Raw genomic sequence first — 16,541 nt, 5'->3', positions numbered from 1 at the left:
GGGGTTCACACAGCTGCCCCTCTCACAGTGCCTGAACCCTGTGACCTGCAGGTCCCCTTGGACAGGGGCACTCCAAAGACCCACAGCAGTGGGTGACTTGGCAACTGGTGGGACACTCATGCCACTTGTGGGCTGTCACTGTTTTCTCCCATCCAGGTCCAAAGCAGGCTGTGCAGCGAGCTACCACCCCCAACAAACAAACCCAGCCTTAATCTTGTTTATCTCACCTGATGTTTTCAGTGCTTCCACAACTTGAGCTTGTAACAGGAAAACTTTCAGTGCACGAAGGATCAGATGCAGGGGGAGACCCACTTTCTGTTGTAAATATTGTGCTGAGGGGTATGTAGTCTTTGCCTTCCTAAAGGCAAACAAGAAAGGAAAGCGTTATTCCTGGGTCCACATGGCCAGTCGCCCCTGTCTCAGTGACAGCACGTGGTTGTGACATTAATACCTGCTGGACATTTGCTTGCAGCAGGTCACCCAGCTTTTTCACCAGCTCAGAGAACCGTGGCCTGTCGTTGGGATTGCTCTGCCAGCAGTCCAGCATGATTTGGTAACTGTGAGGACAACAGCAAAGTGAGCACATGATGGGGTTACAGCTCAGTTTGATCCAAGGCAGCACAGTCTTTGACAGCTTGTCATCGATAGACAGATACAGATGATAACTCCTCAACCTGCTTGGTTTTACAAAGATTCTCTCTAACACCATCAAGGCCTCTTCCTAAAAGTAAAATAGTAAACTTTCCACAAAAAAAGAAAACTGTCCTGCAACACCCCGGAAGACCACATCAAAAGGATAATTCAGCCAACCAGTCATACTTCCTTTTTTTCATTCCTGATTAAGCATTAAACCTTTATATTAAACGTCTATGAAGTGGCAATGTTTAGGTTAAGGTATCCTAAAGGCATCCTAAGATGACTTATATGGATGTGTCACTTCCTTGTATTAGTTGAGCCGAGCTTTCCTTCCTGCAATAAAATATGTGGAAGAGAAAATAAAAAAGGCTCTTATCTACTGTCACTAGGATAATAAAATTAGTCAATGGGCAGTACTCCCAGATAGGTATGGCTGTCTCGCATCCTTTTCTTCTGCCAGAACTATTTTTTGGTAAGTGTTGCTATTTAGAGTCATGACATAGCACTCGGGAAGGCACCATGGCACCCACACGTACTTGATTTTGCCTCCAGAGATAAAATACCCTGGACATGTTCATGGTCCTCAATGATTTGTGTCACAGGGTGCATGTTCAGTGTGCTGCATGTGCCTCCCCTGGCAAGGTGCTCTGTCCTGACCCACCTAGGTCTCCAGAAAGATGTTGGCCATGCAGCAGCAGCTTGAGACTGCACCTGAAGGCAGGGGAGCAGGGAGCGACAGCTGATGTGGCGGTGGAAGGACTCAGACAACCCGGGCGGGGAGGCTGCAGGTCCCTGTCACCTTCCTCTGCCATCAGACACCGTGTACAGGAAAGGGTGGGCCCTCATTACCCGAGCGATTGCGAGGAAGCCTCTGCTGTCACTTCCTAAGACAGTGTTAATAATGCCCCGTTCCTCCAGCACTTATCTGTGTGCATGTCGGTAAATGTTAAACCTCGTGAGGAATGAATGACCTTCCTCCTCCCCCTCCTCCTCCTCCTCCTTGCTCAGCTCCCCTCAGAGCCCAGCCCTGGTGTTGCACTGGGCTCGGGTCTATGTTGCTCCCTACCCTCTCCTACCCTATGGGAGAGCCAGGGACCAGGGTGGGGGGTGCACAAGAAGGTACCGATGCAGGATTGGGTTGTTTTTCCTTAGGCTGGCACAGCGTGCTTTTACAGAGACTGGAACATCATCTGCAGGGCAGCCCCGGAGGGCAGTGGTACACAAGGCAAGCAAAGGCATCTTACATCTCCTCAGTCGCTTGCTCCGGGGCTCGCATCCTTGTGCCTTCCTTCAGCCTGCTGCAGAAATCCTCGTCTATTTGGACTCCAGGGTAAGGAGAGGCACCTGCAGGTGGCATTCAGAGAATAGATACATGCCTTGAATACCTGTGACCTAGCTGTGGCCCTATGCATCTCCCTCAAACACTTGGGGTGTGCAGCATCAGGTTGCAGAGCTGGGGGTCAGGGGGCGACCCCCCTGCAGGATCTGGCCCTGCCAGCTGCCACAGGCAGGGAATTACTGATGATCATGCTCCAAGCCCTGGTCTTTGGAGTGGGGGGCAAGATCAAGACCACAACTATTGGTGGGGCTTTCCTGGCCTGAACAGAAAAAAATACACATGAATTTCATTTGAGCACTATCCCTTGAAAAGCCAAGTCTGATCTCTCTGTTGGTTTGTACTATTCCAAATTCTAGTGAGCACAATATTAAAAAACCCCAAATGCTCAAAATCACCTTGAAAAAAATGAAATCATTGTTTTAAATCAGATCACAGTACATTTGCATTGTTTTTCTGTTTTCTGTGTTTTTCAGATGCAGCCTGATTGTACTGTTAGTCTTTTTTTTTCTGTAGACAAAAAAACATCAGGAAAAGGGAAAATGAAAGGAAAAAAAAAAAAAAAGACCTTTCATAGAGTCAGAGAGTCACCAGGTTCAAGGAGCTGGTGCTTTAAGAAAAAAATAGCAGGTATTACAAGGCTGACCATAAAATCACAAGAGTTGGCAGGCTGACCAACAACATGTATTTAAACTAATAAATGATTGATTGTCCTGAGAATTGTATAGTATTGTTTCCTCTGCTGTTCGCCTCTTTTGTCAGCCTCTGTGTTGAACTCAATTAAGATTCTTCTATTCTGATGGTCATTGTTGTTCCACTCAGTGTACATCTTGTATCCTGCCTTTTCCACATGAAAGAAAGGGGAAAAAAAAGGCTTCACTGGGTTTTAATTTCAGATTGCATGCTCTAGTTCCTCCTGCAGCATCTGTGCAGATGCTTTTCGCCTGCTCTGTCAGTAGCCTGGGTGAGGGGTTGCTGGATCCCTCCTGGGCTGGGGGGACCTCCTGGGCTCAGGCTGGAAATGGAGATGCCAGAATCTGAGACACGCAAACTGTGGGTTTGGCACCCTTGCTCCCACAAGAGGAGTAAGAAGCTTTTGTGAGAGCACCCAGCTCATGGCACTTGGTGTCTTCAATGCTGTCTGTGGCACAGGAGGTGGTGCCTTGGTCTTGGGCAGTTGATGACCCAGGATAACAGCTGTGTGTTATCCCACAGGGTTCCACATTCAATTAAAATGCTTTAAAAATTGCCCTGTTTTCCTGGCTTGTGCCGTCAGTCAAAGCACTGTGACTGCTCTGGTTGTGCTGCTCTGCATCCTCTACCTAAGGTTTCTACAGGGAAAAGAGAGAAGATTAGGTTTTGCCCATGGCAGAAGCAGGTGGTAAAGTTCTCAGCTGTGCTATCTGTTAAGGCTTTCAGCTTGGCAAATGAGCTTTCAGTGCTCTTACAACCACCAGAATTTCTAGTTCACAGGGGCACGATAATCCCTCTGCCTCTACCCGCACACCTCACTTCTGACTGATTTAGGTCTTTCTGAAACACCTGGCAAAAGATCATTGAAGGTAATGGATGTTTTTCCCAAGCTGCAGTTCCCACTCCTGTCAAGCTCCTGGGGTGCAGAGTTAACATACCCAAGGAAAATATCTCCCACAGCAAGACCCCGTAGGACCACACGTCGCTTTTTGTATTGTAGATTTTATCAAATATGGATTCAGGAGCCATCCACTTGAGAGGAAGTCGAGCCTGGAGTAAAAGGGACAAATCTGACTTTTTCAAAGCCCAAAAGATTTTAATCATAGATGAATCAGCTATATATTGTTATGTAAATAATTACCATTCAAGCAGGAACCTGTGGGATTTCCTTACAGGCAGTCAAGATAAACCCACACTCATTCATACACTTAACAAATTGTTGGAGTAAAAGGCTGTTTTTAAAAAACATGTGGCATGAAACACCAGACATTGAAAACCTGTGACCAGGCCTTTTCCTTGCAGGGATGTGAGGGTATGTAGGAGCAGAGGTCTCTTGCCAGCATCACAGAGACGGGGCAGAAAACCCTGCATCCGAGCACCACCCATGCTGTAATGCTGTTGGAGGTATTCTCGGGGAACACACCTTCTTTTGGAGGGACTGGTTTCCTTGAAGGAAGTTTACAGAGTAAAGGGGTTTTGGTGAGCCAGCCAAGAAATGTCTAAAAAATAAAGTATTAGCAGGGCAAAGCTGTGAAGCAGTTAGCATGTCTAAGCCTTATGCCTGAGGATAGAAATGCGTCCCAGACCCACAACACATCTGGATAGCTCATCTTCACATAAAAACCATGACAGCTTTTGAGGTCTTAAATTCGGGAAGTGTGAACGTCTACAGAACATTTTGGTGGACAGTGTGAAATGACATGTTATAAACATTGGGGTAAATAAACAGCATCTTGACTTACATCTCCTTTTCTCACATAATCAGGATTCTTATAAATATCTCTTGCAAGGCCAAAATCACAGATCTTCACAACATTGTTCTCAGATAAAAGGATGTTTCTGGCTGCCAGGTCACGATGAATGCACTATAATAAAACAGTTTGACAATCAAACTGCATTTCCTTATTCCTGCCCACAAATTTCCTGTATCCCATATCCTTTAAATATTGTATTATTATTATTGATAAATATAATTTTTTAGGGAAGTTGCCTGTAGTTTACATGAAGTTACTGCAAACAGTGATAATTATTTGAAAAAAAAAATAAATTACTAAATCCAGAAAGTGACAAGTTTTTAAGCCCTTTGATATTTGCAGGGAAAGAGCTGAATCATTTGGAGCTCCCTAATATATGTTGAAATTAAGGAAAAACCTACCACACCCAAAAGATCTTCCCCAAATGAATGAGCTTGACCCACTGGCTTCAGTCATGATCCTGTGTTTATGGACTATGGATACTTGGATAAACACAGTTATATTTATAATGCCAAGAGGAAAACGGCTCTTCCTTTGGGACCTCTCCCAAGGAAGGTGTCACTACAATGTAGACATGATTTCACCTCTGAATCCTGTCCTACAGTGAAAAACCCTCAGTGCAAAATTCACCTTTCTGGAGGAGAGGAACTCCATGCCTCTGGCCACCTGAAAGCTGTAAGAGATCAGGTCCTCCATAGTGAGGGGCAACTTGTACAGATCATCAGCATCTGCAGAGGTGGAAAGCAGGGTTTGTTACAAAGATGGCTCGCAGGCAGTTGTTTCCCCCCTTTCTTACAGACCCCATTCTCATAAATTCAGTCTTCATGGAGGGTTGTTTGAAGGTCAACCCACTGTCATTGGAAACAAAAATAGTGCTTGCTTTACACCCCGTGCTTTGGACACTGCTGTGTTTTCCCCAAAGATAAGGAGCAGTCAGAAGAAACAATCACACATTTTCCTGTCAGATTTAGTAACCCTGGAAATAATCTTTTTTTAAATCTTCTACCCTCTGGACATGACCCTCTGAGCGTCTCCCACGGATGTTTATTAGGGTGATAAATGAGGAAAAAAATTTCAGGGATTCACAGTATGTTGTAAAAATATCACAGTCCGTGTAGGGACAGGAAGGAATTAATACCTACCCTCCTCGTCCTCCTCCACATCACTCAGACTTTTATCTTCCTGGAACCCAGAGCTCGCGAAGCTCTCGCTGCTGGTGACACTGGACAGCCTTTGTTTCTTGCTTTCCACTGGCTCAATATCCTTTTTCTCTTTCATTGGCTCTCCCTGCAGAGAGGAGTCCTTCAAACAAACAGAGGAGAAGAGGAGCTGCATCAGAGCAGCAGAGGGGGTGGGAAAGGAACCAAGTCAGACTGCTGTCGCCTTTCTGCCGGGCTGGTGGTCTGTGGCGTGGGTGGTCACATCTCTCACGGGCAGGGGTGTCCAGTGCCACTGTGTTGGGCAGGGGCTGGTGGCAGGGCTGTGCTCTGCCATGGTTCTCATCCCCAGAGGGCAGAAACGTGGTGGCTTGGGAGCACCAGAGCATGATTTTGCACCTGGGCAATGGGCTATCTCTGCCGCAGTGAGGATTTGCAGGAGGTATGGATGGACCTCTCTGCTGGGCTGTGGCTCATCTCAGCCTGAAATGAGACATCTGAGAGGGCCCATTTCTCTCCAGCAGACAGAGAAGGAGCACAAAGAAGTGGGTGGGGAAGGTTGTGCCCACCATGCAGGCATCCCAGACCTCTCAAATGTCAGCATTTTGTCCCAGGCTGCTTAAGACATCTGCCTCTATGTCTCTGCGCAGGTTTGGTGTGGGCTTGTAAGCCCTTTCAGTGAGAAGCAAAGGGCACTTGATGTTTGAAACAGAGCTGCTGTTGGAAGTGACTGCCTCTCTTCAGTGCCTTTATCTGATGCTTTCTTCTTATGGCCAGTGATGGGGTGGTTTAATGGGACACATGCAACACTGTTTAGAAAAAGCTTCCTCACTGCTACCTGTAGAGCAGCCTGGCTGGCCATACTCTTGCCCCCTCTTACCTTTCCTCTTGTCCTGTAACTGTCTCTATTCCCTGTGCATGCTGGTGCAGAGCCAAACTTCCACCTCCTTCCTGCCTGGCCAACCTTCCCAAGGGTGCCAGAGCACTAGGTGTGGGAAGGGGGTATGGGAGTGGCTCCACTCAGGATGGAGCCTGCCCAGCCATACTCCCTGCTGAGCAGACGACTCCAACAACCACGTATAGGAGGAGCCAGCTGCTGTGTCTCATGTGGAGTTCAACACAAACAGCCTTGGGAACACAGAGTCAGCAAAAGCCTTTTAGAGGGGGATATCCTCTCGAGTGGGCTCTCCCACAGAGCCCTCCTGAAAAAATCCCTGAGGTGCTGCCGAGCTTTTGGCACAGCTGAGCAGGAATTTTGAGACCTAATGTTCTGTATCCAGGCTCCTAAGCCTCATTTCAGAGCCCTGGATTCTTTGGAGGATTTTTCTGGAATAATTTGAATTTTCTGGGACATTTGGATTTAAGTTTGTAATAAGAAACATACCATGAATTTGATTCAGAGGGCTGTGGGATGTGAGGACAAGACTCTAATCTCTTTTTCTCTTGATAGCTCTTCTCCTCACACAATAATAAGATTACTTGTAAATCTCTGAATATTAGGGTGTCTTGAGACATGAGATTTAATTGTTATTATCTTGTTTGTGCTCCCAGCAGTATTGAAATCAGTGGGCAAAACCACTTCCTTTGGCATTGCTGACCCCAAGCTCACCAGGAATGGGTTCATCAGGAGCCAGGCAAGAGCATATGGGGACACTTTGGGTAGGATTCACTTCCCCTTGCTGTAGATGGCTCCAGCCAAATTAGTCACAGCAGTCTCCTTGTACAGTCAGGGAGAGAAAGGTGAATCCTCTCTTGGCACAACACGAAGTATTAATATAGATCAGGTGAACTTCACCCAAAAGTCATTTCTCTCCTTGGTAGAAGAAAGTCTGAGGAGACCAGCTCAGAGCTGACATCTACATTACCAACACTTACGTCAGGAAAGAATGAACCCTACCAGGACCACCTGCCTCCTCACCTTGTTAGGGCAGAAAAGATTCCTCTTGCTCTTCAGATAGTTTGATAAATTCCCATATTTGCAGTATTCAACAATCACCATCAGAGGCCCTGGGCAATTAAATAAAATAATAAAAAAAAAAGCATTTTGAGCAGCGTAATGCAATAAAAGCTGGTGTCAGCTCTGAGAAAGAGTCTTTCATGCCCATAACTACAACTTGAGTCCAGAATAACTGGCAACATGTCCAAGGGAGTAGAAGGCTGCTTGAAGGACACTGGACATTATCAAAAAAATACTGCTTCTGGAAATTAGGGCAGCACCTAATTTTTGAAAGCTGGGTCTTAAATCTGGGTCCTGAGGGACCCTCTGTTTCCTCTTCAGGCAGTTCGGACTGGAGTCCCGCAGCCCACACACACTTGTTGAACTAAAATAGGCGACATATCTAAAACAAACAGTCTCCCATACTGGCCTTTTGATTTTCTTAGTGTAATATCATGAAAGATTTTACAACAGCTGTATTGTCATTCATAGTTCAGGACCAGCAGCTGATATCCCTTGTTCCCAGCCTTTCCAGATCATGTTTAACTTGAGCTTGAACAGTGGAGTGAGTGAGATAAAGGACAGCAAGTGGCATGTTCCTAAGTTCACACTTCACATGTTAATACTAAAAGAGATTTTAAATAGAGGAAATGTTTAATCACTTCATTAAATGACTAAAAATTGCTTTTTCTTTTCCTCTCTTTTTTTTCAGCAACTACAGGATGAGCTCAAATATTAAAAGTTACTAACTTGACCTCTGGATGAAAAACAACATGGCCAACTGGCTGTTATTGGGGAATAATCCAAACCCATTTTCAGAGCAGTGCAGATTTTTTTACCTCCATTTTTTGTGCAAGCTCCCAACAAATTCACAATGTTGAGATGATGACCGATGTGGATTAGGATTTTCAGCTCAGTCATCAGTGCTTTGTACTCACTTGCTGTGGCCCCTTCTGTAAATACAAAATAAATGTGAAAAGGCAAAGAACTGGTCCTGCTGAGCTTTACTGCTTCTCGTTACTTTCCATTGAAATAACCTCCATTACTGGATGTACTTCTTGTGTTGATGTTCTCTCTCTATTCCTCCCTGCTCAGCATCCTCTTGGTTGCAATTAAACCCATAAAAAGAGTCAGGCACTCAGCTTCCTCCCAGTAGACTCTATTATATTTAGAACTGAAAGAATTTTTTTTCACATGAATAGTTCTGACTTTTCAGCCAAAAAAAATGAAAGAACAAATAAAAAGGGATTTCAAGATTATAATTAACACTATCTAGAACTGGTTTCATCTGACATGACTTTAGCTATCTAAGGGTTATATTCTAGCCTGAACTAATCAACATCTTAAGGGGTCAGTGGCAAGAACAAAGTATTTCCAGAAGCTGATGCAGCCATCAAGTTTAGCCATCTGTATAAGGAAAAAATGAACTACCCCTTGGTGATGCCTGTGTGGTTCTGTTCATTATACAGGAAGCCTGGAGATAGACCAGGGAAGTAAATATTCATTGGTTAAAGTGAGCTGACTGCATCTCACCCTTACCAGTCATGACCAATAATAGTAATGATGCAAGAAGTCCCTCAAACAAATCCAAAACATTCTATTTAGTGTTGAGTGAAACCTTTAATTTCCCCCGAGAAAAGTTTTTTCCTGCAGAATTTAATTTTTTAAAGAAAACAACAAAAAAACCCCTATATTGCTTTGTGTAGGCCCAAAAGGAGTTTTTCAGTTTAGTGACACCAAGAACAGCCTTGCAGACAAAACCCTAGAGCTGGGTCTTAAAGGGCTTGGTTTCAGCATCTGAATGGAAACAGTTTTTCTTGGTGTCCCACACAAAACTTGTCTTCTACTTAGTGACCTGCTATTTGCTCGTATGGGTGGAGAACTTCCCCTCTACCTCATGGGAATTCTGGGAGGATAAAGCCTATGAATGACTGCAAAGTTCCTGGATAATCTAGTGAGGACACAAGGAATGAGGCAGATCTCCCGTGCTTTAGGTGAGATACTGAAGGTACCAACAGAAGTTCTGGTCACCGCTGGCTCTCTTCATTGTCAGCAGAGCTGAACAAGGACTCAGCTCCCTCTGTGCAGGGATCTGCCTTAGGATGGGATGAGCTGTTGTTTCTCAGCACTGCCAGTGAAGGGTATTTGAGTGACTGACTCAGATATAAGCATCTACTCTGCACACGCACATGTGAATCCCACCAGGAAGACTTCTTGTAGCTGCTGTCTGCTCCCATTTGTTCCAGGAGCACTCGCTGCTGCCTTGGTGGCGCTGGCTGGCACAAGAAGCCTGCTGATGTACATAAAGGAACCCTGAACCTGGCAGACCACTCCAAGGGCTGGAATTGACACCTACACATCTCCTGATAAATGATAAGTAAGCGTAAGTGAAACTAGGAGCCATTGACTAAGATGGGTTTATTCAAACCATGCCTGAACAAAGTCAACCGAGAGCATCGGGGATCCAAGCCATACTGGCAAAATAGGGGATGTGTCCTGGCAGAGAGACAGCACCAGAAAGGATTCAGGGATTAAGGCAGATAAGAAGTGCAGCATAAACTCCTGGGGCAATGCAAAAAAAATCCTGCTATGATCCTTACACATATAAAGAAGGGAAAGCTAAATACATATGAAGGGATGCCACCAGGACTCTGGGTTGGGGAATTCAATCACAGCTGCTGCAGGCTATGACTGAACATCATCCTGCTTGCTAATGTCCCAAGCGCCCTCTTCAAATTAACAAGGGAGTTTCGTCCTTTCTGCTCCAATGAGAAAGGTGGCAGTGAATAGCTGGGGGATGATTTTACTTTCAGATGAGCACTGGTGTATGAACAGTGCTGGCAAATCCATTGCACAACCTGGCTGTCAGCATCCTGAGCACTGTGTGATGAGCCTGCAGGCAGTTCAGAGGGGACACACCTGCACAGCACCACCAAGATTTAAACTGCTCAATGTGTTTAGCTTAATGAAAGGGCCTTCATGAAGAAAAATCGTTATTTAATCTAATGGAAAGGGTTAGAAGGAGATGCAGAAGTCAGACGTATGCAAATTAGACATAAAGCATCCATTTTTAACAGTAAGATGATTATTCTTTGGAACTAATGACCAAGGAAAATATGAAAGCTTCCATCCAAGTGTCTTCATATCAAGGTGGATACCTCATGCTTCGGCTAAATTTAATTTACAGCATTCAGTATAGTATAGGGTCAGTCTAGCATAATGGTATGACTTTTTACTGTGGATGCAATTTTTGTTTCATAGTTCTGCCATTTCACTCGTGATGGACTTGAAACTTGATTTGTACACATTTTGGAGGCTTCAAAGAGTTATTGTGGGAAGACTTTGCTTTTGAGACAATTGTATAAAGAATGCACCACTATATAAGGCATCATTTTTTCCAATGCAGCTTTGCAGCAAGATACCTTTCAGCATTTTCACAGCAACTATTCTGCATGTTGGTGATTTCCTGATTCCAAAGGCAGATGCTTGTACCACCTTTCCAAAAGCTCCGTGTCCAAGAGACTTTCCTGTAAAGAAAATAAAGTGGAGAGATACATCTTGGTAAAAAAAGGAATCTTGTCAGCAAATGGCTTCATAGATCATGAACTGAAAAATGTACTTTCCAATGAGTCCCATAGTTATATTTCCAACATATAGCTGGTTTAGGGTTTTTGGTTTGTTGGGGTTTTCTTGAAAATAAGCAGTCAAACTAGAAGACAGAGTCCTCAGAGGGAGGAAGCGATAGGAGTGAAAATGTCACTGAATGAATTAACCATTCAGTGCAGGTACACTGGCTTCAAACCTGATTTTTTCAGTCTAGCTCTGCCAGAGGAACATTTTGCTCCTCTTTACCCTGAGCACACTGCTTGGTGCAGCAGCCTGTGGTGCTGCAAGTTATGTCCTCAATAACACAGGCCCTCTGCCCCTTTGACAATGTGTTCACATGGACAGGTCTGGCTGCCTCTGCCCTTCTACAGAGGATGTCAAAGGTTTGATCAGGGAGATCTTGTCAACATATCAGCAAGCACTAAGTTTTATTTCCAAGCAGTGATTTTCAGATGGCTTTTCTTCTTCACCTTCATCAGAAGCTGGGTACCAGAGTGGCTAGCAAGAGTATGGCAGCAAGATCTGCGGTGTAGAAGAGCAGAAAATAGCAGTCGGCTCTTTATATAAAAGCAAAGCATAACATGTACCATATATTTATTTCTCAGATATGCACAAGTGACATGGCCATCTCCACAGGACAATTGCCTAGTCCTATGATGAACACCTGTTTGACTAGCTCTCACTTGGACATCCACCTTGTTGGTATCTGAGTGAGAGATGAATCCCACTCAGATTCTTGCAAGCAGAGAAAAAGAGCTGCTGTCTCTATTAATTTAAATCAATACTGCCTTTTATATGTGTGTACTATATCTAAACTGTAATTCTCAGTATGTCTGTCAGTAGAAGCAAATAGCATATGTTATTAAGGCAATGGAAACATGAAGTGGAATATGCTAAGCCAAAAAAAACCCAGAAAATTATTTCCACCCTGGATGTGCAAGTGTTGTAATTTTTTTACAGCAAATAAAAACCACAAAGAACTTGATCTACATGACTGAAAAGCATCAACAGGCTGACCTTGGTTTGTGAAGGGCTTAGTGTTTGCTAGAGAAATACAGATGAATCAGTGTGTGTCTAAAAACCTACTATCACCTTTTTCAGTTACTGCATATAGATTCTTCACTCAGCAGATGTATAAGGGAAGCATCATTGACTCAAGTCTCAGTTTTCTTAGTGAATTGATGTTTTTAGTCCCTAATGTTTTGACTGCTCATGGTTTCTACATGACGAACTTGCAGCTTGAGGGCCTATAAAAGCCATCGTACCTTTGTTTAATCCATAGCTTGAATCTGTTTCCATCACTGTTAATTCACTTCCCACATTGTGATAATCTACTTAGTCACCACTTGGAAAACACATGGGCTCATAAAGCTGCACAAAGCTGCTAACCTTTCATAAAGGAGAATGAGCACTGGAAACAGCACTTCCTTCTCTAAACAGCAGCATGATTCAATGGGAAGCTGTAACAACACTTGTCTTTGCTGCTCTGCTATTTTTTGAACCATGCTGAATGGCAGCCCAGAACAGGGCTGCTTTAACTTTCTGGCATGTAGCTCTGAACTCCCCAGTTTAGTAAGCAGTTGTGGCTATGGTTGTTCGTGCAAAAGCCCCTTATGCTGACACACAAAGTAACTACAAAATTATTAAACAGAGGAATATTAATTTGCCCAACCATCTGAGCAGTCAGCCTGCCGTAGCCTTATGGCAGCTACACTGGATATGTTTGGGGTAATGCTCAGGTATGTCATGTTGCAGCATTTAGAACCAGACCAATGAAGCAAAATGATCTACTTAAGTTTTCCACACTTGGCTTGGATTTACTGGGCCGCTTAGAATGCATTAAAGTGAACATACACCTCAGTCAAGGAGTTTTGGATGAGGTGGTTTTCATTTCAGTCCCATTTTAGCAGGGTCCTTCAAGAATGTCACTTGCTGGACTGGGGCATTAGCATAAAACACCACGCCCCATGTCTGTGTGAGGGCACAGGCTCGAAGGTGTGTTCAATTCTCAGGTTCTCTGCCATGGTTTGAGTCATCTGGGTTTTCCCCACGTGTGGCTTCATGTTTTCCATTATGTTACATAGGACAGCTGTGCACGGGCAGGAGAGTGGAAAGTGCTGCGCCAGCGCCGTGGTCTTGCAGCGCACGGGAGGGAGCGGGGCTCGGGAAGCCGGCGGCCACCAGCGTGTGTGACACTGCGCTGGAGCCAGCAGCCACCTCCCCCGGGTCCTGCATCCCGGCATCGGCACTGGCTCACCTCTCCAGATTAGGAAGGTCAAACCCAAGAGTTAAGAAGTGCATGATAGCTCAGCTAACAGTGTGTTATCACTGACCACACTGACAGTGATTTATAGCACCAGCCTTTTTCTGCCTAAAGAAAAGATGACATTTTGCTCTCAGTGAGATTAATCTATGCTGAATGTTAATTACCCTGACTTCAGTGATGCCCGTATGAAATTTCCTGTAATGTCTGTACCTCTTACAGATGAAGGGGGAGTCCTGTTATATAAGCATTGCATCACAGCTGTGGGCTGTGTGTATGCATGTTGGAGGAACACACAGCAAAAGAGATGTGGGCTGAAAGGAGATACTTCTTTGCAAAAGGTATAATAAATATGTGTCCTGGAGGATAAGAAGGTGGAAAGAGAAAAACAGTCACATCAGATGCTGGAAGGGGTTGCATTTCTAAATAAAAAATATTTTTTAAAAACCATAGAAGAACATTTTGTGTTTGTGAGACACTAATCCTCAGAGACTGCCAAGGTTACTCAAAGACTGAGCCAACTGCCATGTAGGCAGGACTTGCACTGAGCTAATCTAGCATACTGCACATACACAGCTTCTTCAAATCTGGTTCTCATTCATTGTCAGCATTCTTTATTTGTTTACACCAGTTCTTCCACTTTTAACTCATTCTCTGGTCATCGTTTGTCACCTCTGGACTCCAGACGCTAACCCTGCAAGGCATGGGTTTTTCCTTGGTGTTTACATTCCATTTCTGCTTGTTTCTTTCCCAGTGGTCACATTGTCTGCACATCAGGCTCTTGGTCCATCGTTGTAAGAAAATTGGCTGAAGATTGAAGTCACTCCAGCACAAGGTTCCAGCATTCCCAGAATTGTGTATGACAATTATAAATCGAGAGAAATATATTTCAGCTGTGCTTATCCACATCTGGTCACCTTGTGTCTTCTGGCAGGCAAATTAAGTGTGATCCTAACTGTGCACATTGTGTGTTAATCTAGTTCTGTCCCTGATACCCGGGGGACAGGAGGAATCTGTTACAGCTCCTAACTAAAATGCAAGGATTTTCTAGACCTTGCTGTAGGACAAATGTAATGCATGCCTGAAAGAACAAACAGCACTATAGCAACAAGGCTGAGCTTATCACTGGTATTTTAGTGTTGACCTTCTTGCTAAAATCTGTGTGGTTTCTGGAGGGATTCATCATCTTCAAAATATGGTCCCTTCCCCCCTTCCCTTCCCATCAGCCCCACACTAGGCTTAATAAGGAATGGTCCCAAACTAATGCTTTTTGCTGGGAGATCTACAGGGGAGCTGGCTGTAGGTTTAACATTTTCAAGGATATTTATTTATTTATGTGTGGATTTATGTGTCACATTCTTGCACTTTATGGTGCAATAACAAGAATATTTATAAAACTGCAGCACAGAGAGAAAACAAGGAGACTGTGCTGGAGAAAGAAGAAAAGGGAGAAACAGGAAGGGGTGCAGGATGGATTTCGAGGACCCATTTCTGCACAGGCATTTTTCCAAGTTTACAGGTTGAAGAAAGGGAGGAAAACCATAGAATCATACAATATCCTGAGTTGGAAGGGACCCACAAGGATCATCCTTGTGGATGATCCTGGCCCTGTACAGGACAACTCCAAGCAGCACACCATATGCCTGTGAGTGTTGTCTAAATGCTTCTTGAACTCTGTTAGGCTGATGCTGTGACCACCTTCCTGGGGAGCCTGTTCCAGTGCCCAACCACCCTCTGGGTGAAGAACCTTTCCCTAATACCCAGTCTAAACCTCCCCTGACACAGTTTCAGGCCATTCCCTCGGGTCCTGTCACTGTCACCACAGAGCAGAGTTCAGTGCCTGCCCCTCCTCTCCCCCTCACAAGGAAGTTGTAACTGCAATGAGCTCCTCCAGCTGAACAGACCAAGTGACCTCATTTGCTCCCCATACAGCTTTCCCTCCAGACTCTTCATCATTATTATAGTGAATCACCAAAATTACAGTAAATGCCAAAGGTCAGGCTCCTGAGTCTAGAGAGAGAAACATCGAAGTTGACAGCCTGATTTGGAATTCTTTGGTTGCACTGTTTGTGTCATGTTTTAAGTAAATCAGTTTCCAAAATACAGAATGCATCACTCTTGTCTGTATTCTATGGCCAGGGGGCCAACTTAATGGATGAGGAAAAGGCCGTGGATGTTGTCTACCTGGACCTTAGTAAAGCCTTTGCCACAGCTTTTTCCTGGAGTGAACGGGTAGATTATTCATGGCTGGACTTCATCTTTAGGGTCTTTTCCAACCTAAATGGTCTTGTGGTTCCACTTTCATTTTCCCACATGGAGTCAAAATATACATGTGAAAAGTCAAGTGGACGTGGTCGGTCAGTCCAAAGGCTGTAATTCATTCACAGATCAGTGCTCTCAGTGTGGAATAGGTCACACCAAACCTGGCAGTGCCTAGAACACACCCAGCTCCCCTTTACCCACAGTTACAGATACATCTTATTCAATCCATGCAAACACTACACAAACTGTTCCAATATTACCTAGTTTAAGCCTTTCTCTTGCAATTTCCCACTTGCTGGCATCATAAGGTAGACGTTCACATTGCTCATCTAAGGGGACTTCATCGGGATCCATTATGATTGACAGGTAATGGTTGGTCTTCAATTCAGAGGAATAAGGCTAGAAAACAAAGAATAATGTAAAATGAAAAAGAGGATAAGGTTATCTGTCAGCATCTTCTTGTTTGGATCAAAGGCTCCAAGTTCATTCTGTTCACAAAGCTGCATGTTTTCACTGCACAGTGGATGGTTTGGTTAAGCTCCCTTTGGCTTTTCTATATATAAATATATATATATATATATATAAATATATATATATATAAATATATATATATTTATGTATATAAATATATCTATATATTTTCTATATATAAGTTTTTATATAAAAGAAACTCCTTCCTTTAGCTTTCCTCCCATGTGACATACCAGTTTCTTCAATGAAATCCATGTGGGTCTGTATTAACACATGGTGTTATGACACAGGCCCTCTGCACAATCAGGAGAAATATTTTCAGCAAGTGACTAAACATTGCTGATAAGAATAACTTTCCTTCATGATTGTGCAAAGCAAGAAGGGGCCACATGCAACAGATGGAGTTCTACTGCCCGGGTTTATTTGT

At 44.1% G+C, this 16,541-nt stretch overlaps 2 protein-coding genes across 9 annotated transcripts in view; one reads left to right on the top strand and one right to left on the bottom strand.

Moving 5' to 3' along the window:
- The window catches only part of PAN3 (poly(A) specific ribonuclease subunit PAN3), a 103,259-nt gene extending 89,007 nt beyond the window's left edge, over positions 1 to 14,252 (top strand). The window contains exons 20-21 of one of the 4 annotated variants that reach the window (XR_011150464.1): positions 7,131 to 7,235; positions 8,225 to 8,294. Coding sequence is in view for 2 of the 4 variants with exons in the window: in XM_069012751.1 (XP_068868852.1) it covers positions 14,136 to 14,192 (57 nt within the window). In the remaining 2 variants the exon portion in view is untranslated. Of the gene's footprint in view, positions 1 to 3,967; positions 4,070 to 7,130; positions 7,236 to 8,224; positions 8,336 to 14,135 lie in introns of those variants that run through there. The other 3 variants (XR_011150463.1, XM_069012751.1, XM_069012768.1) reach the window with 3 other exon arrangements.
- The window catches only part of FLT1 (fms related receptor tyrosine kinase 1), a 109,373-nt gene that overhangs the window by 8,055 nt on the left and 84,777 nt on the right, over positions 1 to 16,541 (bottom strand). For 2 of the 5 annotated variants that reach the window (XM_069012687.1, XM_069012680.1), the window contains exons 17-27: positions 15,904 to 16,042; positions 10,935 to 11,039; positions 8,352 to 8,465; positions 7,495 to 7,583; positions 5,562 to 5,748; positions 5,050 to 5,147; positions 4,408 to 4,530; positions 3,604 to 3,715; positions 1,881 to 1,980; positions 452 to 557; positions 228 to 358 (exon numbers count right to left, since the gene is read on the bottom strand). In XM_069012687.1, the coding sequence (XP_068868788.1) occupies positions 228 to 358; positions 452 to 557; positions 1,881 to 1,980; positions 3,604 to 3,715; positions 4,408 to 4,530; positions 5,050 to 5,147; positions 5,562 to 5,748; positions 7,495 to 7,583; positions 8,352 to 8,465; positions 10,935 to 11,039; positions 15,904 to 16,042 (1,304 nt within the window). The remainder of the gene's footprint in view (positions 1 to 227; positions 359 to 451; positions 558 to 1,880; positions 1,981 to 3,603; positions 3,716 to 4,407; positions 4,531 to 5,049; positions 5,148 to 5,561; positions 5,749 to 7,494; positions 7,584 to 8,351; positions 8,466 to 10,934; positions 11,040 to 15,903; positions 16,043 to 16,541) is intronic. The other 3 variants (XM_069012703.1, XM_069012694.1, XM_069012713.1) reach the window with 2 other exon arrangements.

The sequence above is a fragment of the Aphelocoma coerulescens genome, chromosome 1 (genome assembly GCF_041296385.1).
Source record: "Aphelocoma coerulescens isolate FSJ_1873_10779 chromosome 1, UR_Acoe_1.0, whole genome shotgun sequence".
Lineage (NCBI taxonomy): Eukaryota > Metazoa > Chordata > Aves > Passeriformes > Corvidae > Aphelocoma > Aphelocoma coerulescens.
The sequence above is the reverse complement of the archived record's forward strand: the minus strand, read 5'-3'. Positions and strand labels throughout refer to the sequence as shown.